This window comes from Solanum pennellii, chromosome 6 (genome assembly GCF_001406875.1).
Source record: "Solanum pennellii chromosome 6, SPENNV200".
In the NCBI taxonomy this organism is placed as follows: domain Eukaryota; kingdom Viridiplantae; phylum Streptophyta; class Magnoliopsida; order Solanales; family Solanaceae; genus Solanum; species Solanum pennellii.
In genome coordinates, this window is record NC_028642.1 from 50,318,653 (window position 1) to 50,341,581 (window position 22,929).

The 22,929-nt window shown below is 34.0% G+C and overlaps 4 protein-coding genes across 7 annotated transcripts; 1 reads left to right on the plus strand and 3 right to left on the minus strand.

Annotated features, from left to right (window-relative positions):
* Positions 1-111: 111 nt before the first annotated feature.
* On the plus strand, positions 112-4,099 carry LOC107021258 (reticulon-like protein B22). 2 transcript variants are annotated; one of them, XM_015221881.2, is made up of 3 exons: positions 112-856; positions 1,183-1,252; positions 3,788-4,099. In XM_015221881.2, exons 1-3 carry the CDS (start codon positions 488-490, stop codon positions 3,859-3,861), a joined length of 513 nt encoding a protein of 170 aa, XP_015077367.1. In that variant the 5' UTR covers positions 112-487; the 3' UTR covers positions 3,862-4,099. The 2 variants fall into 2 exon arrangements, with proteins under 2 accessions (XP_015077367.1, XP_015077366.1); XM_015221880.2 differs by lacking the exon at positions 3,788-4,099 and adding an exon at positions 1,361-1,733 and having other exon boundaries at positions 114-856.
* LOC107021257 (protein STRUBBELIG-RECEPTOR FAMILY 5-like) lies at positions 1,926-11,715 on the minus strand. 3 transcript variants are annotated; one of them, XM_027917995.1, is made up of 17 exons: positions 11,403-11,715; positions 11,175-11,304; positions 10,847-10,979; positions 10,659-10,730; positions 10,481-10,546; positions 10,210-10,281; positions 10,057-10,128; positions 8,625-8,696; positions 8,491-8,556; positions 7,743-7,808; positions 7,357-7,670; positions 6,216-6,505; positions 4,237-4,508; positions 3,880-4,000; positions 2,775-2,911; positions 2,537-2,693; positions 1,926-2,422 (listed from the first exon to the last, which is right to left on the minus strand). In XM_027917995.1, the coding sequence occupies exons 2-17, from the start codon at positions 11,269-11,271 to the stop codon at positions 2,330-2,332; spliced, it is 2,100 nt and encodes a 699-aa protein (XP_027773796.1). In that variant the 5' UTR covers positions 11,272-11,304; positions 11,403-11,715; the 3' UTR covers positions 1,926-2,329. The 3 variants fall into 3 exon arrangements, with proteins under 3 accessions (XP_027773796.1, XP_015077365.1, XP_027773797.1); XM_015221879.2 differs by having other exon boundaries at positions 2,009-2,422; positions 11,175-11,714; XM_027917996.1 differs by lacking the exons at positions 11,175-11,304; positions 11,403-11,715 and having other exon boundaries at positions 2,009-2,422; positions 10,481-10,551; positions 10,847-10,916.
* Positions 11,716-13,019: 1,304 nt separating this feature from the next.
* On the minus strand, positions 13,020-14,971 carry LOC107023145 (chlorophyll a-b binding protein CP26, chloroplastic). The gene is made up of 6 exons (XM_015223726.1): positions 14,646-14,971; positions 14,275-14,359; positions 14,110-14,160; positions 13,877-13,997; positions 13,656-13,790; positions 13,020-13,458 (listed from the first exon to the last, which is right to left on the minus strand). The coding sequence occupies exons 1-6, from the start codon at positions 14,851-14,853 to the stop codon at positions 13,198-13,200; spliced, it is 861 nt and encodes a 286-aa protein (XP_015079212.1). The 5' UTR covers positions 14,854-14,971; the 3' UTR covers positions 13,020-13,197.
* Positions 14,972-20,611: 5,640 nt separating this feature from the next.
* Positions 20,612-22,105, minus strand: LOC114077538 (NAC domain containing protein 52-like). Its single transcript, XM_027917575.1, has one exon. It carries the CDS (start codon positions 22,103-22,105, stop codon positions 20,612-20,614), a length of 1,494 nt encoding a protein of 497 aa, XP_027773376.1.
* Between the last annotated feature and the right edge of the window lie 824 nt (positions 22,106-22,929).

Below are 22,929 nucleotides of genomic sequence, written 5' to 3' on the forward strand. Positions count from 1 at the left end.
AATAGTGGACAATTATCGAGGAATATAACAAAAACATATATATTTCTCCTTTATTATTTTAGTGGGCAACTATATAATATAATATATTTTCTCATATAAAAATATCATAATGCCCGGATAAGTCAACTAACATAGTTTTAGATCTCGAGAAAAGAAAACAAGCACTGAGCCATTGACAATAGAAAAAGAAAAATGTTCCCTCCCGAATATTTTCCAACCATTCTGTTGTTGGCTTTGCTCTTTTTCAATTTGTTTGAAATATCTTTGTTGGAAACTGTTATGAAATGGGCATAGACAGTTTTCTTCAGAAGCTTCTCTTTGAAAAAAATACAACAATTGGAATATTATGTGTCAATAATAATCTTAATTAAGCCCGCGGATTTTGAAAAATTTATAGAAGACGACACAGCGTTCGGAATTGACTCACCGATAAATTTTCCGTCCATATCTGGGGCCACTGTAACTGAGCCAAAAAAGTACCTGCGCCATGGAAGAATTGAACGTTAATGAGGAGATTCGAAGGACAATAAACCCTAGGAGGAAGAAGGATTTGCGTGGTCCCGTACCCTTCATTATCATCATCTGCGGCACTCTCGTTTACTACCACTGTGTTTATCGGAATGCCAGTATCGTCTCTCTCGTCTCTGACGTCTTTACTGTAATCATTTGCTCCCTCGCCATTCTCGGACTCCTGTATCGCCAGATGAACATTTCGGTTCCTGTGGATCCACTAGAATGGCAGATCTCACAGAACACTGCGAATCGCGTCCTTGCCTGCATTGCTAATACTATCGGTGCTGCTGAGTCTGTTCTCCGCGTTTCTGCTGCCGGACATGATAAGCGCTTGTTCGTTAAGGTACTAACAAACTTGTAGTGTATGTTTTGAACTTAATATTGTGCTTGGAAGTGAAATTTCACCAAAAACTGTTTTTTTTTAGAAATTGAGCCAAGGGCGGTAGTGGAAAGGTCGATGTACACACTACTCTTCCCAGGTTTCATTGTGTAAATTTTCGAACTTCACTAATTTCACGAACAAACAATGTTTTCCGCTGAACACAGTATCTGAGCTTCGATAGGATGATTAATACACAAAGAAAAGCTCCAAACAGAAACTCAAATACTTATGTGATGTAACTGAAAATTCGATTGGTGAACTGTTATTAAAATCATCTACATTGCCAGGTTGTGGTTACTCTTTATGTGCTATCAGTTTTGGGAAGGATAGCATCAGGCGTTACTGTTGCCTATGCCGGTGAGTCATTTCTTCTCCTATTTCCTCTATTTCAATTCTCGGGGTACAAGTCGATTTTCATTCACAAATTTTGCGTCAAATTGTTCTGTGTCGATTAATTTTATGTAGGACTCTGTTTTCTTTGCCTTTACATGCTTGTTGAGAATTCTCAACTGATCAGCGTATGTTTGTCGAGTCAACGAAAGAGAAAAGACTCAAGAGAAACAGTTCAGAGCGACTAAGGTGTTTTGCTCAGTCTACGGAGCAAATGAATTTCCTGGTTTGTAGATACACGAAAAGAGGGATTGAAGCAATAAGAACAGAATTATGGTACCACTGGTAAAAAGTAAATAATGTTAGCCCGTATTCTATGGTTCGAATTATTGCATAGTGTGAATTTTCTGTGTGGCCTTGTGATTTCCTTGCACATCTCTGTAACATATTCCCAGTCCAAAGATGACGGTTTCCCCAGGCAACAAAGATGTTGGTTCTTGTTAGCAAATATTTTAGTATTAGCTTAAGGAACAAGAGAGCTTCTGTGAATTCATTAACGACGTGATGATGGTAGGGATTTAACGTGTGCATTGTCTTGATGAGTGGTTAACAACTACTGTTTGATGCGTAGAGTTTTGAGCATGTAGATTTGAACTGATAACCCCAAAATGATTCTTTTGAAGAATTGCACAAAACAGCATTTGATCCCATCTCAATTTCTCTTTCCATATTCGAAACATAAACTACAGACTCTCCCTCTTGCATCACCACAGAAAACACAGATCAGAAAAACATTGAAGATTTTGTGTCCGAATTCACACAGAATTAACGAGCTTGATCCTTGTGCTTCAAATCCAGTCACATAAAATGGAACGGGGATATGAAGTTATCAACAAGAGAAGAGACTGCTATTGGCGTGATATGCCATGACAAACAGATCATTGCTTTCAACTAGACTTCAAAGTACTGGAAAGCGTTTGCACTACTCAAAAACACTTGATTTTCTAAAAGGAGAAGATGAAGTAAGAAAAAAAATGGGAGTCCCGTCTTCTCAAGTCTGAAAAGATTTTCTTCCTTTTTTTTTCCTCCGAGAACCTGAAAGTATCAGTAATCATCATCATCACCTCTCTGGCTCATATTCGACTTTTGAACTAAACGGACCACCTCAGACATTTGTGGTCGAAATTCTGGCTCCGGCTGACAACATCAGTAATCACGAATAAGTCAAGAATCCTTATTCTTTAGGCTATTGATAGAAAGATATTAGTTAACTCCCTCTATTTTAGAAAATTACTGCAAAAGAAATCTAACCTGAACGCACAGAGCAGTCACATTGGCAAATCTAGAGAGAGATTTAGGAGGATAAAGTCCACGCAGAGCAGGATCAGCCATTTGCTCTAAGGCATCTAGATCATGTAGTTGTGGCGATGCCCATTCGACCAGACACTGTTCTAATCTTGGCTTTGAACTGAAGCATTGATCTGAATATGTTAGATTCACTTTGATGGATAACTTAAAAAATTAAACTTAGCATGCAAGTGGACTGCACCTGTCAAAAGGCTTTCGCCCTGTCAATAGTTCCAACATGACAACTCCGAAGCTATAAACATCACTCTTCAAAGTATATGCAGAAGGTTTTGTGCATTCTGGAGCAGTGTATCCAGCATCCAAGTTTTTGCTTGATCGCTGAAAAAAAGGGAAAAGGTTGAATAACATTATTTAAGCGACTACCTCTACTAGACACCAAAGCACCATGTGAAATATCTTAAGCATAAATCAGCAAATGTGGACCAATCCAGATTGACCCTAGGTACAAACAACAGAGTATGCATTTCAACAGGATTTGGATTTTTTATGGGTTCTATATTTGAAGTATTGGATCTGAAATTTATTATATGTCCACATTAGTCAATTTACAACAAATATATAGGATTTTCATCAAAGTTATTGGGCTCTGGACGTACTTCCAATACTAGCTCCACCCCTGAATTTACAAACTACTATTATTTATCTAGCCCCAATTGCTACCATCTTCTATGTTCATATTCATTTATGTAGCACCATATCCTATTATCTAGAACATGACACTTATTCTCAAACTAGAACCTGATCGCCATGTCAAACTGTACAAATTTGCACCAAATCCTGCATCTATTACCCATCCAGTAGACCAATACCATTCACAGCTGAGTGATAAGAAAATAATGGAGGGCAAGTGACTTGAAGAAGGACCTGGTACCATGGACTTTCTATTTGGAAATGAGCTGTGTTAGTGACATTCTAAGCAATGATGCAAACCAATTATGAAGCTGCTAATAAATTCAATCACAGTCCTTGGCCAAGAAAAGGTAACAATATCCACATTTCATTTTTGAGTCTTCTGAAATAGTATTCATTTTTATGGAAGACTAGCCACATTATACATGTCAATAATTACACGATTTCCACTTTTATACGTCTCAATAGTTTTCGTAAAACTTCAAAATATCCAACATATAATTTAAGAAGTTACATGTGGCCCAATTTATTTTTCTGAATATGACTATCCATTTCCTGTTTCAGGTGGTCACATTTGCAAGTTAGCAGGTTCCGAAATCCTAACATCCAAAACTGCAGAAAATACTTGCAGTATCTAAAGGTCTATCTTCACATACCTGATGAAACATTGCCATGCCACACTCACAGAGACGAGAATTCAATTCAGCATCGAGCACAATGTTTGAAGTTCTTATATTCCCGTGGAGACATGATGGAGAACAAACCTCATGCAGGTACCTATGTACAAATTAAAATCATGTCATAGGATCTCTATTAGGAGAACCACATTGACTAGAGTGTTTCTTATAATTCAAAATCATGTCGTACTCGATGGGATATCAGTTACAGAGGAAACCTAATGTCACTCAACACTAAGGACATGCAATTAATCTGTGCCGGTAGTACTCACTATTAACACCAACGTAAAGGAAATCACCAACTGCAAGAGAAACAACATGAAGAGTTTGACTTACTCAAGAGCACGGGCGACCCCTAGAGCAATTCTGACTCTTGTGTTCCATGTAAGAGGTTTGCTGAAGTCATCTGACACATGAAGGAATTCATAAAGTGAACCATTTCTAAAATACTCAAAGATTAACATATTATGTCCCTGTTCTGAACAATAACCAATAACTTCAGCTATATTTGTGTGGTGAAGTTTGGACATATTGCCAACAATTTCTGTGAATTCTGTGCACTGCCCATCTCGGAAAAAGGAGGAGTCTATTTTCTTTACCGCCAGAACCTGGTAAATCAAAAATAAGATTTCTCCATTATGTTTATCATATAGTACAGATCTGATTAAATACTTGTAGACCATATAAACATCAGCTGAACCTCCCCAGAAATGGTAGCCAACCAATTAGTAGCACCAGAAACATTTGCAGGTTTAAGTTGAATCAAGCATGATATATCTGCTTGGGACATATATTATTTTCACTTCCACATTACAATTATCTGCTGCAATGAATAGAAAAGCTAGATAACCTAGCCTCACGGGAGTTTGAAAAAATATGCTAACAAAAGAAGATAAAAGCAACTAAAATTATTGCCATGTGCCCATGTTAAGTCAGAGCACGTGGTATAGGTCCAAAAGTAGATGTGAACAGAATATGCAAGATTCCCATGAAGAGATATCTGAGCAGTCTGTATCTGTTGGCTATGAAAAGACTGGTACAAGTTCTAAAGAGACCTTTGATGAGAAGTGAGCTCACATCCATCCATCATTATAGTCTAATTTCTATGGTCAACTAGTACGCTTACAGTATACCTATTAACATATTGGTGAACAAACTTTATCATGCAAGTGATCTGCTAAGGTCTGGAAGAAATTTGTTTTCGTTGAGAAGAACCTCTCTATAGTGTTGTAAGGAAACAGAGAAGAGGTCAAATTTTATCTACACAAAGGCAATATCCCAACCAGGAAATTTAAGTCAGTTTACCATAGTTTTCATGTAGCAGAACATTATCACCTATGCCAGGGGTGACTCAATGCCTTTAAAAATGAGGCATATGCCTTAGGCCCCAAAATTAAAGGACCTAACTTTTTTAGTAATAATAAAATTATCTTAAGCGTTTTTAACAAAAATAAATAAATAATAAAGAATGTTTTAATTTGTTTCGAAACATTAAAGAATGTTTCTTTTTAATGGATCAATTTTTAGATTTAACTTCCACATGATATGTTTATGACCATAAGATTAAAATATATATAGTTTAAGATCATAAAAAATAAAACTTTTTTTATTTAAAAAAAGAAATAATTTGAATCTCATATATAAAAAATAATAATTAAAATTTAGATCTTTAACTTAATTTTGGTTTAGGCCACTAATTAGCTTGAGTTGTCACTGCCTATGCCATGATTAACATGGACAACGTGATAGATTCAAGGATTACGCTGGAACAACAAATGTAAGTTCATTTACTTTATCTCCCATGCAACAGTATAAGATCTATATTATTATCCATAAATTCTATCCTAATTCATAAGGTTTTAAGAATTATAAAATCAACTTAACAAGTACTATGTATTTATTTCAATCTTTTAAAAGGAACCTTCCGACATAATTTTCACTTCAAACTTAAGACTTGGGCTGGTTCCTACCATTCTGAAATATTAATGATTTTCTAGAAATGATAGTAGAAAACAGTAGTTTCAATGTCAAAGCAGGCGGAATATATGTGTATGAACGTATGTATTTCATGAACACGGACTCTTCAAAATCAAGAAAAAGTTTAAATACATTGATCGTCAAGTACTCATGAATAGTATTAGCTTTACAAATATATGTTTGTCCATTGTCTTTTCTTCTGATTACCTTTGATTAATCTATGCATTGTATTCAATCTCTCATGGTGTATGGTGGAGGTTATGCAACCTATTCATGAAGTGAATTAACAATAAATATACCATAAAACTAAATAACAATGTAAATCAGGTCAAACTTACCTTGCCATCCGGATATTTTGCCATGTATACTCGACCAATTGATCCCTCACCAAGAAGGCGAGAACTTGCAAAGTTACTAGTTGCATTTTGCAAATCAACTAATGGATAATGATCTATCTTAACTGAACTGCTCTGTTTCATAGGATTTGCGAACTCTTTATCATTGGCCGACTTGAGATGATCTGAAGGTGGAACATTTTTCATCTCCTTCTCATTAAAAGACTTGTGACGCTCTGAATTAAGACGCTTAAGAACCATTGAGGAAGAGGTTTGCAAATGTTTCTCTGCAACTGATGATGAATCAAAGGACATAAATTCTGTTAGATGAAATAATACACTTGTGAATAACATGGAAGGTTGCTCTAGTCGGGAGAGTCTTTCACTTTCAACTAAGAGGTTTCGAGTTCGTCATAAAGGGAAAGTGAACATAAACTCTATTGTCCCTTAGATAAAGGTTGTGGAGGGGTGTGTTCACCAATAAAACAATAATAATAGTACAATCAAACCAACAACAACATACTCAATATGATCGGGGTGTCTCAATGCCTTTAAAAATGAGGTCATATGCCTTAGGCCCCAAAATCAAAGGGCCTAATTTTTTTAGAAATAACAAAATAATCTTAAGTATTTTTAACAAAAAAAATGATAATAAAGAATGTTTTAATTTGTTTCGAAACATTAAAGAATGTTTCGTTTTTATCGATCGATTTTTAAATTTAACTTCCACTTGATATGTTTAAGACCACAACATTAAAAAATATTTTGGTATATATATCTTTAATTTAAGATCATAAAAATAAAAACTTTCTTAATTAAAAAAAAAGGGAAATAACTTGAATCTCATATATAAAAAAATAATTAAAATTTAAGTCTCTAACTTAATTTTGAGTTTAGGCCACTAATTAGCTTGAGCCGCCACTGAATGTGATTCCATAAATGTGGATCTAGCAGACCTTCCACCTAACTTTGCGGGTTAGGGAGGCCATTTCTGAAAGACCCTTGGTAATAATACAACCTAACCTTAGCTTAGTTTAGGAGACAAGTTTTAGAGAATATGTGATTGTAAGCCACACATATTTTTTTTCTTCTCAATTGCTTCTTCTTTTGTAAAAGTGGATTGGAAAGCCAAAAGTAAAATTACCTCTGAAGTCCTCCTGCATGTTGGCACGTACGCTACTAGATAACTCCTGAGATGCAAGTGGAGAAAAAGTTTGACGTCGGCTAAATTTATCTTCTTCAATAAAATGGGAGGAAGGTGATGATCTTTTTTTTCTTGACAATAGAGCAATTATAACACCAAGTAGCAACAAAACACCCAATAATATCCCCGCAATGGCCCCTATACCCAGGCCAGATTTTCCAGATTCCTTATCTGAGTTCCTGGTGTGTGGTTTAGCTTTCTGCCCAGGAGGTGGAGGAGGAGCTGATCCAGTAGACCAACTATTTCCGCCAGTACTTTTAAGCAAAAAGAAAGTATCAGACATTATAAATCGAAACCATTTAACCAATAGTTCATTCAATACTCACTCTAATTTTTTGATGTCTTTCAGCTCATTCGGAATCCATCCATTAAATTGGTTGTTTGCTACATTCCTGCAAACATTTTGTTGAATATACTGGCTTAGTTACGTCTAAACATCAAGGACACTTCATACTTGTGACAGTTTCTTATTCAAATCCAAGCCAACATTTTATTTAAGGGATATCGGAAAAAAGTATGCGATTACAAATTTGGCCTACTAATGATTTATGATTCTATCAGAGTCTTATAAAAGAGCTTTTTTTGCATATAGATTGCCTAAACAAGTGGCAAGGGGCATTCTCGATATTGCATGCAGTCACACAGTAAAAGTCCACCTCTCTCAAAGGAGGACAAAAATAGAAATTTCTTTTTAAATCATAGACCTTATAGTACTAGAAGTCACAGTCATAAGAAAAAGTACTAAAAAATCATAGTAAAACTTGGGCTACAGAAGTTGGACCCTTGAAATGTGAAATCAAAGCTAACTTTAGAAATATAGAGGCAGTCAGGGTGGCACCAGACCTACGGAATAAGCATATATCAACTCAGTAGTAATCATGGTATAATACAAAAAACAACCTAATGCACCAATTATACTCGAGAGTTTGAAAGTAAGATAAATGAAGAAGTCAAGAAACATGAAAAACTTAGAATTGTAATTTTTTTTAACACATAATGCAGGAAAACTTACTACACTTTGGAATCGCAAAAACCATTACTTAGAATTGTAAACTTACTAACAGTTCAACTTACAAATCGTCAAGTTCAAGATCCGCAAGAACATTAATTGATCCAGTAAACTGATTGTTCTGTATATGCCTGCATGCAGAGTGAAAATGTTTATCTCCAATCAAGATTTTGATCCCAAATATTAAGCACTAGCTTACAATTTGCTGAGGCTTGAGAGGGATTTAAGACTCTGAGGCAAACTGCCTGATATTGAATTGTAGGAGATATCCCTGGATAAGATTGCACGAGTTAGTGGATACACTAGACAATTATATTACCGGACACACTACAATGTTTATGAATATATGTAAGCATGTTGATATGCAGGATTGTATAGAGAAAGAAGTGAGGGGGCCGTAAAAGCATTGTTATCTTGCTTGACTTTATTATCCTAGAGAGACTGAACTAACAGGATAATTTTAACTTATGTGGTGTTTCGTAGGAAGTACAAATGAAAATTAGACTATATATCGAGCTAGTACTCCTTCATAGCCTGTCTAGGCGGTGACACAAGGTGATCCATCATTATTTTTGCTTCCTATTAGTAATAAAACTCTAAGCTTAATTCTTAACAGAGTGATCAACTTGAATGACTGCAAGGATTGTATTGGTGATATAAACGGCAATTCAGGTGAAATATCACATATGAAATATGTCAATGATACTCTAATGTTGTGTGGTGCTGAAGACTGGCATGGTTATTCTCAAAGGTGATACTTGTCGCCATGGATGCTACTTCTCGTATTGAAAGTAATGATCTGAAGAACAACCTATGAAAATAGTTAAGTAAAACCTCATTCACGGAGGCAAAGATTTTATGCTGGGATTTTGAAATGCTAAGAATCCACCCGAAACCTCTGCAATTAAATGTCTCATTTATCTTTTTTGTCCATCTTGAATTAATGTTCTCCCTAGAAATGTCTTACACTATACCCAAAAATCCTTTAAAGAAGTTGTCAGACAATTTCACACCTCTACAAATTTTCACTAATCCATTAGCAAGAAAAACTGTTAGCAGGTCGTGGTTGTTTTCTTTTAATTTTAAACAATCTCATTTCAAGTCAAATATGGACATTCCAATTGGAATGAAGGAGTTTCAAGAAAATTCAATGTTAAGGCTATAGAGATGCGATCAGAACTTCTCCATCAGTTAAGACTTCACTCAATCAACTCAATTCACACACTTCCCACACCTTTATGAATAATCACAGACGTGCAGATTTCCATCCTCAAGCACTACAAGCAGCAAAGAATGATGCTCAATCTATATGACTAGGGAACATTATTCACACATCCACGTTGTCCGTTGTCATTCCACATCTAGCAACAATTTCTAAATTGTTACTGTAAATTCAGATCAGAGATAGAGACAGACAGCGAACAATGGATAGTCAGGAAAAGGCAATGCAAACATATTCTTGGAACAACTAATATCAATGAACTTTTCTACTTCCAGAACCATTCACTCTACAGTCTGTCTCTAATATTTCCTTGCAGCCATTCATGAACTTATTTGCTGAAGGCAAGACCTTGTAGAAACAAAGAAAAAGACAACAGGGAGTAGCTGGATGCAAAATTTGCAATACTTACATCTCAGTAAGTTTTGTAAGTTTTCCAAATAAATCACTCAGTGATCCACTTAGCTTATTATGATTAAGATTCCTGCACAACACCAAGAGCATTATTGACACCTGATATGAAGCCCAAAATTTAAAACATTAAGAATAAGAGAAAAACCATTACATTGATTTAAGCTCAGTCATCTGAGAAATTGAATAAGGTACAGTTCCACCAAATTGATTTCCAGAAAGATCTCTGCAGAACAAGAACCGAATGAGGGACTGGTAGGGCGCAATATCAACAGAAACAGATCTTCTGGATAAGGCTTAATGCTACTTAATAATAAACATTTGGACTAAGAAAACACCGAAAGGAGGTGACCAAAAGTTGCAGCCTGAGGAGAAATTTCATAACGAGTTATGTCTAAGAACTTAATGCTTCTCTGCCTACTTACAGGTGTTGTGTGCGAGGAGGAAGTTGGTATGGTATGTTGTCCTTTAGGTTGTTTTTGCTCACATCACTGCACTATGACATTCAAATTCATCTTTGTCAGGACCAGTTCTTTCAGTGGACAGATAAAATCACATAATATAAACTCAATTTCAAATATCCAAGAGTTGTCTGGGCCTCACAAGTAGGTAACTTTGTCCAACTTATCAAGCTGGAAGCCAAGTGATCCAGTGAGCCCCAAGCCAGATAGATTACTGCAACATTATTTAGAATTTAGGAATAATAAGCAGATCATTTTTTTCTTTTCCTTACGCTTTGCAAGAAATAGTAAACGAAATGACAAAAACAAATAAGAAAAGGAAAGAGGTACATTTCAGTGACATCTGAACTGGAACACTTGATACCCGTCCAAGAATCATCACAGGGATTTCCTCCATTGGATTTCCATCCATCAAGTTTGGAATGGGGCTTCAAATACTGATACATGTCATTGAGGGCTGAAACTGTAAAGACAATTAAAATTGTTATCTACATATCTAAAGATGTATATGAATAACATTTATGGGTTATCTAAGCTCGCAAAGATTCAAAGTTTCTTCCTGCCCTCTAGCCAAGTAATTGAGAAGTTATACATTACTTCTCAAAAGCTGAGCTAATGATGAACTTCGGCAATGTGGAATTCAGAATTGGGGATTTACCTTGCTGGGAATCTGTTTTCGAAAGCACCACATCAATATTGAAGGAGCTTGTAAGGATGATCCAACAAAGGAAAGTGCACGGACTTATCATCATCATATTTGGGCGATCAATTGCCCAAAACCTAAAATGCTTTGTCAAACAACAACAAAAACAGCAGTATTATGAAAAATCAGTAAATTAGTACTACTACACGGGATTTGAGTAGGGTGATGATTCCAAGTCTGTACATTGCTTCCCTACGCGAAGAGCAAGTTGAGAACATTCCCCAATCGGCCTCTGCGCGAAGGGTGATGATATCTCGAAGGGAAACTGTAGGATCAAAATTATTAAGAGAAAATTGTTTGTAGACTCTCGAAAGAATTCATTGGGACTGCGATGAGCAAGGGTGATAACTGAATTGAGATTGGATATGCTCCAATGGATAACGATCCTGAAAATTTGAACAAGGGAGTGAAGAAGAATGAAATTAGGCATTCGTTTCGATTGGATAGCCATTTTGCGAATGCTTCGCCCCAAAAGCAAGGATGACCTTCGATCGATTTTTCAATTCTTAAGTATTTATACGTGTGTGTGTGTGAGTGCGCAAGGCGAGGTAATCGCAAAATACTTATTTCTGGCAAGCTTTGCCGTATGTGGGCTTGAAATTTCAGTACTCACGCGCTCGTTTGGATTAGATTAAAAATAAAATTTTAAGTTAAAAATAAAAAATTATATTGAATAAAAATTTTAAGTCAACAAAATATATGAATTTACTTTTGATTTTTGACTTATTTTAAATTAATTAAATTTATTTTAAGTTACTTTTTATCTTATCTAACACTTTTTAATTTATTTTAAGTTAATTTTTTATATTTGACAAAACACTTTCAAAAATAAAAAACTAACTTAAAACTAGATTTCACTAACTTTTAATTCAATCTAAACAACCTACTTGAGTTGAGAATAGGGAGAACTTGGTAAATACAACATTTTTAGTGTAAAATTACACTGGTATATTGTGTTGCGTTAATTCAAAATTAATTATTTTACGTAAGACATTAAATTTTGACAAAAATATCCTCCATTAAAAGTTACTTCCTATATTTCACATTAAGTAAATTTTTGAAAAAAAAATATTATTTAAAATAATTGAATTGTCCAAAATTCAAGATATGTATGATTTTTTCCCTTCATATTTATCTTATCGAATAATGAGGTTTTATATTTTCTAGGAGATAAATTACATCATTTACAAAGTTATATTTATGATTTCACAAAGAACGAAAATATAATTTAGATTATGTCCTTAAATATTTTTCTTAAAGGTATACACTGCCTCACAGATTCACCTAATATGGAATAGAGAGAGTAAAAACCAGAGAAATTTATTAAATTGATAAAAGTTTGAACTACATGAAATTTGAAACTCCAACTATTTTTCAAACTTCAGCACCTTATGCTAGAGATTTACTTGTCCTAGCTTTATACTCCAACACTATGTATTGGAGTTGTTATGTGTTAAGAAGCTATTAGTATTTTTGTCAAAATTTTATTTTTCCGCATTAAAAAGTGGCCTATATTTGAAGTAATGACTAAATTTTGATTCCCAGCACAAAAACTGCTACATTTCACAATTCACTTGTTTCTCTATTTCGATTTATATAACATAAATTGAACAGAGAGACTTTTGAAACTTGTTTTTAATATAGTAGAATTTGTGGTCTTAGATACATGTAACGTTTGTGTGGCAAATAAAAACTCTTCACTGAAGATAAAATAAGATTTTTCAAATATAGACAAATGTATCCTCACATTGTGAATATGATTACGTGTTTTTCTTTAGAAATAATGATGATATATATAAGTTAAACTCATAAAAAAAGTAATGTTACTGCATAAATTGGAATGAAGGACGAATGTGGCCAGTGCAGTAGCTGTATGAGAATAAGTACAGTTTGTCTTCATAAACTACTAACTGGTTTTTCACATACAGCTCTGAAATGTATTGCAGAATTGTACAATTCCTCCAGGCCAAAAAGAAAATTACAGGGTTGGGACTCTTTCAGAAGCACCGCCGATGACGGTGAGCAAGTTGTTGCCAAAGGGGTCACTCAAATGGGCAGCCAAATTCTCAACAGGACCCTGTCCTGTCACATAGGCTTGGATGAAGAAACCAAGCATAGAAAACATGGCTAGTCTTCCATTCTTGATTTCTTTTACCTTCAAGATTGCTGCCTGGTCTGGGTCCTTTGCTAGGCCTAGTGGGTCAAATGGACCACCTGGGTGTAGCTTGTCCTCCAAATCCTGCATCCCAAAACAATTCGTTAAATCCACAATCTAATCAACTGTCAGTTTTTATGATCGAGGCAAATTACTTGTTTTGAATAAATTATTTATCCATATCAAGTAGATTTCTTAACATAAATACACGAACTCAAGGCCCACCCTGTCAGAGCACATAATATTATGATGAAGGTTGTAGTAGTAAAAGGGGAGCTCACCAAGCCATTAATAATTCTGTAGTACTCAGCACCACCAACAAGAACAACCTCTGCGACGACAGCAAGAATAAGGTTGATGGGAATGTTCTTTCCGAAGTAATTCAATGTGTTTCCGTCTAGAAGTAAAGCTCCAGTCTACACATGAGACGAAATTTCATAATCAGGATTTCCCCTCACATTTAAACAAATTGCAATTTTTGGTGATGTATATACATATATACCTTGAACCAAACAGCTTCAGGACCACAGTTGGCACCAAATTTGTTGAAGGCTTCTGGGATAATAAACCCAGCAGCACCGAGCATAGCCCATCTGGCGTGGATCAGCTCATATGCCTGATATCTGCAGCAGATCGAACAATTTTAAACTTAGATCTATCTCCACAATCAACAAGAACAAAGTTGGCTGACTGAGAGTGTAAAATTAATTAATGTGTCACTAGTACTACACTTACTTGGCGAAGTCTTCTGGCTTCTTGCTCAAACCAAAAGGATCGTAACCGTAGCTGCAGCAAGTACAAGAAAGTTCTTATATATATGGGCAATTTCTATATTTGTATATGATAGTAATATAATTTTTCAACTAAATTACGAGATGCAGCAAGTAGATCGAAGCTTACTCTCCGGGAACTTCTCCGTTCAAGTACTCGGGGATTTCTGATCTGTCCAATAGACCCTCGGGCAGGAAAATTCTTCTGTCAGGTCCTGAAAATATTCGCAAAATTTAAGAGCATATAAAAACTAAATGGAAGATGTTAAACAGAGGCTGCGTGGACTTAGGAGAACTCTACTCTTCCGTTCTGTTTGACATTAATTACAGTACAGTCAGATGGGAATCTAAAATTTTAATACAACTTTGTGCGAAATTAAATATCTTCACTTATAAAGTGAGAAAATGTAGTAATCATCTGTTACAATTAATACGACAACTGCATTAAATTTCGTGTCCAATCAAACTCATAAAAGGGAAGGAGGGAGCAATGTTACTCACCGTACCACTTGGCAAGCTCATCGTCAGCAGGGGAGACAGCGGCAGCCTTAGCTTTGGCAGGAGCTGCAGCAGCCTTCTTTTTGAAAAGGGCAACAGTTTTGAAGGTAGCAGAGGAGGATGGGGATGGAGCAGCAGGCCTTGCAACACCGCTAAACTTGACCGGACTTCCGAGCATCTCGGAGACGTATAGAGAGGTAGCTGCAGCCATTTGTAGCTAAACGGTGTCGCTGGCAAGAGGTAAAAAAATTGAGGTTGAGTTGATGATGAGAAGTGAGAATTGAGGATGGTATTTGGAGTGGAGATACTAGCTTAAAGCTTTTTCTGGTGGATGAGAGCGTGACAAGTGTCGGTCTGTTATTGGAGCTACAGGGAAGATGAATGTGGAATCTGATGCGGCGGTTTGATTGGAAGGAGTTTGTGACGTGGCAGATGACAGTGCTGACATGGCATGCATCGCAAAACTCCTGGACCAGACTTGGATAACGTGACCCTATCCACATTGCAATTTGCAATGCAACAATACTTTCTTATTTTTCTATATTTTCTTTTATATTCTTATTTTGTAACATAATACTGCTGTAAACTGTTCCTTGGTTTCAATTTATTTACTTTAGGTTTAACAAATATAAAAATTATATTTTTATGATATAACTAAGGGTACGTTTGATCATAGATTTTTCAAATAATATTTGAAATTTTTTTTAGCAAATAGTGTTTGTTCATATACTTTGCCATTATTTGACAAATATTTTTGGAAAATATCCCAAATTTTCAAATACTAGTTTTTTCTAGTATTTGGGCCAAATTTAATTATTTGGGATCTTTTAAAAATTAAAAGTTTACCCCAAACTTTTATCTTTTACAAAAACACCCTCTATAGTTGTTGCTTACGTTGTATTACACAATTTTTTTACATTAATTCCAAAGTAGTGATGAAATATTCGGTGCATGTGAAATGATAATATGATTATTGATGAAAATGATGAATAATCGACTCAAAATAACAAAGTCATGTGTTTTGTCTACTTCACGATGCATGAAATGACGTTTGTTGCACTCACCCAAAATTACCACATTGTTCTAGTGTCATAGACAAAGATCTAATTGACTTGTAATACAAACTTAAGGTTAGTTTTGATATTTTTAAAACTTATGGGTATAAATCATATTTTTCTAAAAAATAAAATATATTTTCTAAATACTATGACGAAACACATGGTGAAATTTCACCCAAATAATATTTGCCAAGAATATTTGGAAATCTATGGCCAAACCCTAGCTAAGTTTGCAACATTGTGCTTCATAACAAACTTTATGTTTGCTATGGAACATCAGGTTTGTATAAATTGCTGGTAGACAAAAGCGCAACGATTGTGTATATATATTGGTTAGATAATTGTGTATATATATATATATCAATGATTGTGTTTGTATATCTGTATAAAATTTAAATTTGTATACAATTGAATCAAAATAAAATATTTGTATATCAAATTTCTCTCTCTCTCTCTCGCTTTATACAACACAAATTATACATTGTAATTTATATGATTTGTGTTTGTATAAAGTGAGAAAGAGAGATAGGTAAAAGAGAACTGACATGGAAAGATCTGTATTTGTAAAATAATTAGTGAAAGAAAAAACTCTACTTTATCCAATATTTTAAACGTTTTCCGTTAGTCACATAACATGATTTATTTGTGACTTTTTTGGCGTTAATTTTATATTTTTTTTCATATTTTTCCTATTTTTTATTAATCAATTACTCATTATCGGGATTTACCGCAAAAATAAAAATTAAACAAAATTGTTAAAAATGGGTCGGATAGTGAATTTAAAAGGAGCTGATTTATGGGTCGGATAAGGTGTTTATGAGTCCGAATATCTTTATATTTTCATATAAATGTTATGTGGTAAGGTCAAAGTGACATGGCAATTCCACGTGGCATTTATAGAAATGAAAAATGAGTTGGATATGTCCAACATGACAACTAACGCCCATAAGGGCATACTTGGACCAAAAGTTGGACGGCGAGGGCATGAGTGAACCAAACTTTAAACGAAGGGTATATGTAGATCTTTTCGAATAGTTTAGGGGCATATTTGATCCTTTTCTCTTTAATATATAATGGAACTATTTATTACAATTTATAAAGTATGTAAGTTTTTCTTACACTTTGTAAAGTGGAAAATTTTCTTACACTTTATAAAGTAGAAGAAAATCTTACACTTGGAGCAAATTCCAATCTTGATGAAGTAAAACCGCTACAAAATATATAATAATAATAAGAATAATAAATCATATAAATTAATAAATAATTGACAAAATCAACAAATAATAATAGAAATATAATTATTGAGAATTACCCGTCACTTTTATTGATAGTTTCGTTCAAATTAAAATCATATCGACCGGTTAGAATATTTTGATAATGAGTCATGTTAGAAAAATCAGTAGATTGAGTTATCGAAAATCCATCAATGCTATTACGATTTTCTAATCGGGATGGACATTGACTGATAAAGGAGAACGTTGTTGACTAGTCTTAGGCTCCTTTCTAACATAGATTTCAAGTATTGTTAACTTGTTTTGATCTATATAGTTATTTGAAACCCTCAAAAAGTCGATCAACGTTCGTCATTATAATCTTCAAAATTTACTTTTCCTTGTGATAAAAACGAAGTAGGGTATTTTTCCCTATAGTCAAATTACAATCAATATTATCTATACCCATTCTTTTATAAATTGATGAAAGAAATTTATGATATTAGACATTAATTGAATATTTAACATTGCGTTTGGGAGGACAATTATAATAAATGGTATTTTCATCATGTATGATTTCGTCATCCCAATAAATCGAAACTCTAACTGTTGAGGTAGAAGACACTTTTTAGTGATTGAAATGAAGAAAAAAGAAGACTAAAGATGTTGAAGGTGCTACGTTTAAATGTCCTTAATAGAGATTGGATGAGTTTTCAAAATAAAAAAAAACATAATGTAATATTTTTTTCCGTTTTAATGATATGCAAACCGATATAATTATATGACAAACACGACAAAAACTTCATAAAGCTTCAAAAAATGAAAAATATTTCTCTTTGTAAAATATAATTTTTTCTTCCACTTTATAAATTGTAAGAAAAAGTTCTATTTTATAAAGTGTAAGAAAAGTTTCAATTTACAGAGTGTAACAAAAACTTACACTTTATAAAGTATAATAAATATTTTTGTTATATATTAAAATATATACGTTATGAGAATAACAAAAAACGTTTAGAATATTGGATAAAGTGAAATTTTTTCTTTCACTAAGCTTATTTTAGTTACTTCTTAAAATAGTGACTTATTTTGGCAACTTTTATCTTTTGATAATTTATTTAGATTCCAAACTCGATACCTCACCAAAATCAACAAAAATAACCATCCATATGATAAAAAGAATTAGTAGAATACAAAAAAGATCAAATATTCTAACATAAAATATTTAAATAATTTTTTCTAGCTCATCATATTAGTGTTAACTTATATTTCTTTTTCTGGGTCCACTTAAAATGCATACTTCTTTCCATAATAGGTTAATATTGTCATGACAAGTAATAGTAAACCTAAATATTATATTAATTAGTAATTACTAATACCTAAACCTAATTCACCCTACGGCAGTTTTAACTACTGATTTGTTTTCAGTTTTAATATTGAATTACTTTGATTAACTTCCTTAATCTTTGCTTAGTTTTACTGTGCTTTCAATGGAAATGCCAGAACACCTTAGAAATAAGTCCTGTAAATACAATTGGAGATATTCTTTTTTTAGAAATATTGTTGTGTTCATTTATTGATTCCAATATATATATATATATATATATATATATATATAAATTTTGGAAGTTTGAGACAGAATTTCTATTTAATAACTCTTTCTATATCTATAGGCCATCTTTTACATATATAGTAATACCAGTAGAGAATTATCGAAATTGAACTTTAACATCAAGATAAGATTCCTCATAGAGGTTGATTCTGCAGTTAGTGATTTCTATTCAACTCTAATCTAGCAATAACCCATTTTTCGTTGTTGCAAGGCAAAACAAAAGCACCATTATGACCCCATAAAGTGTGTAACAAGCAGAGTACAGAACCTTCACCTCGTAAAATCTCCTCGACACTTTTACCTCCCACACATGTAACCATGCCAATAAGAGCAGTGATACAGAGAAGATGCAACATTAATGTTTGCTGGGAGTTGGCGACCAAAATATCATGTTTTACCACATAATATTCAGCAAAGACCAGTGAATATGCAATTAAAGGACGTGTTAATCCATTGCATTTATCGACAATAGAGAACACCTTGAACCAGTTGGACTTTACACATCCTAGTTGTCCGGGATCCCACACTCTACTCATAGAACTTGAATACACCGTTAAGAAAAACATGTCATTACATCCCAACAATAGTACGTTCTCTTTATAACCGTTTAGAGCCATAAATCCAAAACCTATTCCTGGATCCCATACACAAAGATCCACTGCACTTATGGAAACAGATACAATAAGCATAATGAAATTAGCAGTAGGAATAAATGGGAATTGACTCAAAATACACTGCGCGTTGGAAGTGGAGTCAATACGACATGTGAATATCCTATTGAACTCCTTAAAATCAGCCACAACCATATGTAAAATCATAGCTTGCAGCGCCAAGAAATATGGTGAGAAAACTAGAACCAAGTTCAAATGGAAAGCTAAACCCGAATTGAGCAGGTGGAAATCGATACAACCATAATAGGAGTTTAGTATAATCGAATTCCCTGTAGTAATCAAATATAGATCTTCCCATAAGGTGGGCGTGACTACCAGCCAAAAGCAAACAAAGTGGTGCAAGATGACTATTATCTGACATGATAAGGTCACTGTACTCTCGCTCCTTAACTGCAGAAACTGTTTGAAGCATTTCCTCTACCTCTTCGTCTATTGGACTTGTGAATTCATAACCGAATAACATATGATCGATCATTGATCTGACCACCACTCTATAAAGTTTATCTTTCAAGCCTTGGTATGACACATTCTTAAGACAAAAAATGGCACAGAACATCACATCATTTACAAGAAACAGATCTTAAATAACATGTGCTGATCATCATTGCCAAACAATTCTATTCAGAACTAACATTTGGTGAATCCAATAAATAGAAAACCTGATTCAAACTTTCAACATATCATAATATATCTACTGCAATCAGTAAATGAACACAACACTGTTCTCCAAATATAGCAGGTATTCGATCTGGCATTTCCACTTAAATGCACACAGTAAAACCAATCAAAGTTTCAGGAAAACAATTGTAAACAAACAACAAACCAGTACTTAATTACTCTATCAAAAGTAGTAATCACAAACTTGTTTATTTCAGTATCTCAAGCCAGATCCATCTACAAGTTCCAAGCTCTCAAAACAGCACACATGCACTCCCACAAACCATGCTAAATCTTGTTCCTTTGGCACATGAAAATATTCCATCTTTTTGGTAACCACATCATAAGAGTAGACTTGTCTGACACCACAAAAATGAGGTTTTGAAACGATTGCAGACCAATTAGCCAGTCTTGTTAGTGTCCGCGAGGAACTAATATAGAATCATTATTCAAGGCTAATTAACATAAATTCAGTCTTATTTATAAATTACAGAGTATTTTCCTTTGTATCCAATGCTTGATTGATCATATAGGGGGGACTGTATGAACTTTTGTAACATGTAATCAAGCTTATAATAATAATAACAGTTTATTTGTCAAAATTAGAAATTGAACACTAAAACAGAATTTACATAAACTATAAGAAACATCAACAAAAAGGAGCACAAAAACTCGTGATATAGTTTCAAAAAGTACCGATCCTAGCTAGCTAGTTAGTATTGTCCACAAAATTAGTTGAAACTGTCCAGGTAGTACCAATTCTTCAGAGCAGCATATCTTGTAAATGCGCGTTAGACTGCCAAGATTGTTGATCCAACAATAATATTATCTTACTCTCCCTATTTATATTCAATCTATCATTCAGAGGCACATCATCTAACAAGGCTTCTGTAAGGTCATCAAGAAAGCTCGATTTTTCTGTTTCACAAAGTGTCTTACATTCTTCTTGTGGTTTTGGTTCTTGTTGTGTCTCCAACAATGTGTAACCCATATCAAACATTTCTGGCATCACAAATTCTTGAATTTGAAAAAAAGGTGCAGTTTGCCCCAATAGACGATTCGCTTCACCAGCAGCAGCCTCTTGAGTGATCTGCACCTGATTAGATTCTACTATTGATTGTTTAGAAAAATCAAAAGCATTCTCCGGATTCATCAATACACCGGCATCCATATATTCAGCCAAAGTACCATATTTATCAGGCATAGTTATATTTGACTTCACATTCGCAAAGTCGGGAATCATAGGTTCTTGAATAGGAGAAAAAGTATTTAGCTCCCAGTTGTTCCTGATAGCGTAGTCCCCATAACCAGTTAGTAGTCCAACAAAGCTTGAATTATTGGTTTGAAATTCCGAATATGCGTTACAATCCTCATTAACATCAACAATAAAACCTTGCTGCTGGTGTGCTGGCAGATTATTTTCTGGTATTGTGTTCTCAAATTCCGAAACACCATTTCCTTGCACCTCAGCTTCCATCGCTGGATTTTCAACGACATTGATAGGATGATTGATCATCCCATAGTCCTCATTCCTCATTTGCGTTAATTCAGGATCAATATTATATTCTATTAATAGAGCATTGATCTTCTCTTCATCTGATAAAGACTCTTGAATTCGCAACACTGGTTCAACAATATTGACAGGAGTGATTGCCTGATCCATCCGCGGCTCAACAGAATTTATTCCTGAAATCACCTCTGTATCCAACTTGTGTTCATTCACATCAGTTGTACTCGCATTACTACTTGGAGAAGGATTAGACGAATTTTTCGTTTTTATAGCACAAATACAATAATCTTTATAATTAGAGTTTTTGAACTTTTTCAGAATAGCTTCGCAAAAAACGTACTCCTTCATGAGCCACTTTCCATCATGGGGACAACACATGTTAGTATCATAATCGAGACTCTTCTTGAGTCCCATATTCAAAGGCTTGCTCTGTTTACTCCTAATCCATTTCCCCTTATCTCGTTGTTTCCAAGTCCCAAGACCGTTAGCCACATGTCTGGAAAATCTGTTATCACTCTTCTTATGCCTCGGGGAAATAAAGTAACGAAAATTATTAGTATCCCCATCGTCTTCTCCTCCGCAATGGCGCCCATAACCATAAGTTATCCATGGTTGTTGGTTATAGACATCACACTCCGTAATAAAACCGTTGTCACATAAATTATTTTCAGTGATAAACCTAAGAAGGTATGTGAGTAACTCTGAATCTGTGGGATGAAATCGATACCCTTCTTCTTCAAACTCCATCACTCTTTCTTGTATATTTGAAAGATCGAAGAGAGTATATATGGGGGCTGAAAGGTATAATATTTTATACAACAAAAAGTAATAAGGTTGAAGGTTTATGGGAACAATTGTAAGAATCAAGTATATTTATAGGCATAGTTAGTCAATTATTGGCTTAATAGGAAACCCAATTAGTAACAAATTAGGAAAATAAATACTTAGAAAACTTACCATATCCAACAATATAACAATATTTGGAAACTTATGGTTATTTTTTGTTTTTTTAACTAACAATTTTTTTTTACGAGCAATATTTTGATGAAACTTACCATTTTAGTTTTTTTTTTTTAATTAACATTGCAAAACAATTTTTGGCAATGTACATGTATACTACAAGACAACATGAGACGCTACGTGATCAGAAACATGAAAAGATTTCAGAATTTTTAACCAAACTAAGCCATTATATAAAATAATTTACCAAAGTAATATATTTTTCTAAAATTTTACAAAACTAGTATAAACGTATTTCATGGTAACGTTTTAGGGTATATATTTTTTTTAAAAAACTAACAGCATTAGGTTGATATACGTTACTGTAAGTAACGTTTTACTCCTAAAACGTTACTGTGGAATACGTTTATATTAGTTTTGTAAAATTTTAGAAAAACATATTATTTTGGTGAATGGCTTTATATAATGGCTTAGTTTGGTTAAAACCTCAAAGATTTCATCATTACGACTGAGATTTCTTCGGTTTCTATATACCTACTGAGCAAAGCCAAAAATCAACATGTTTCCTAATCGAATTATTTCTGAATCTGAATCAAAATTTAAGTCTTATT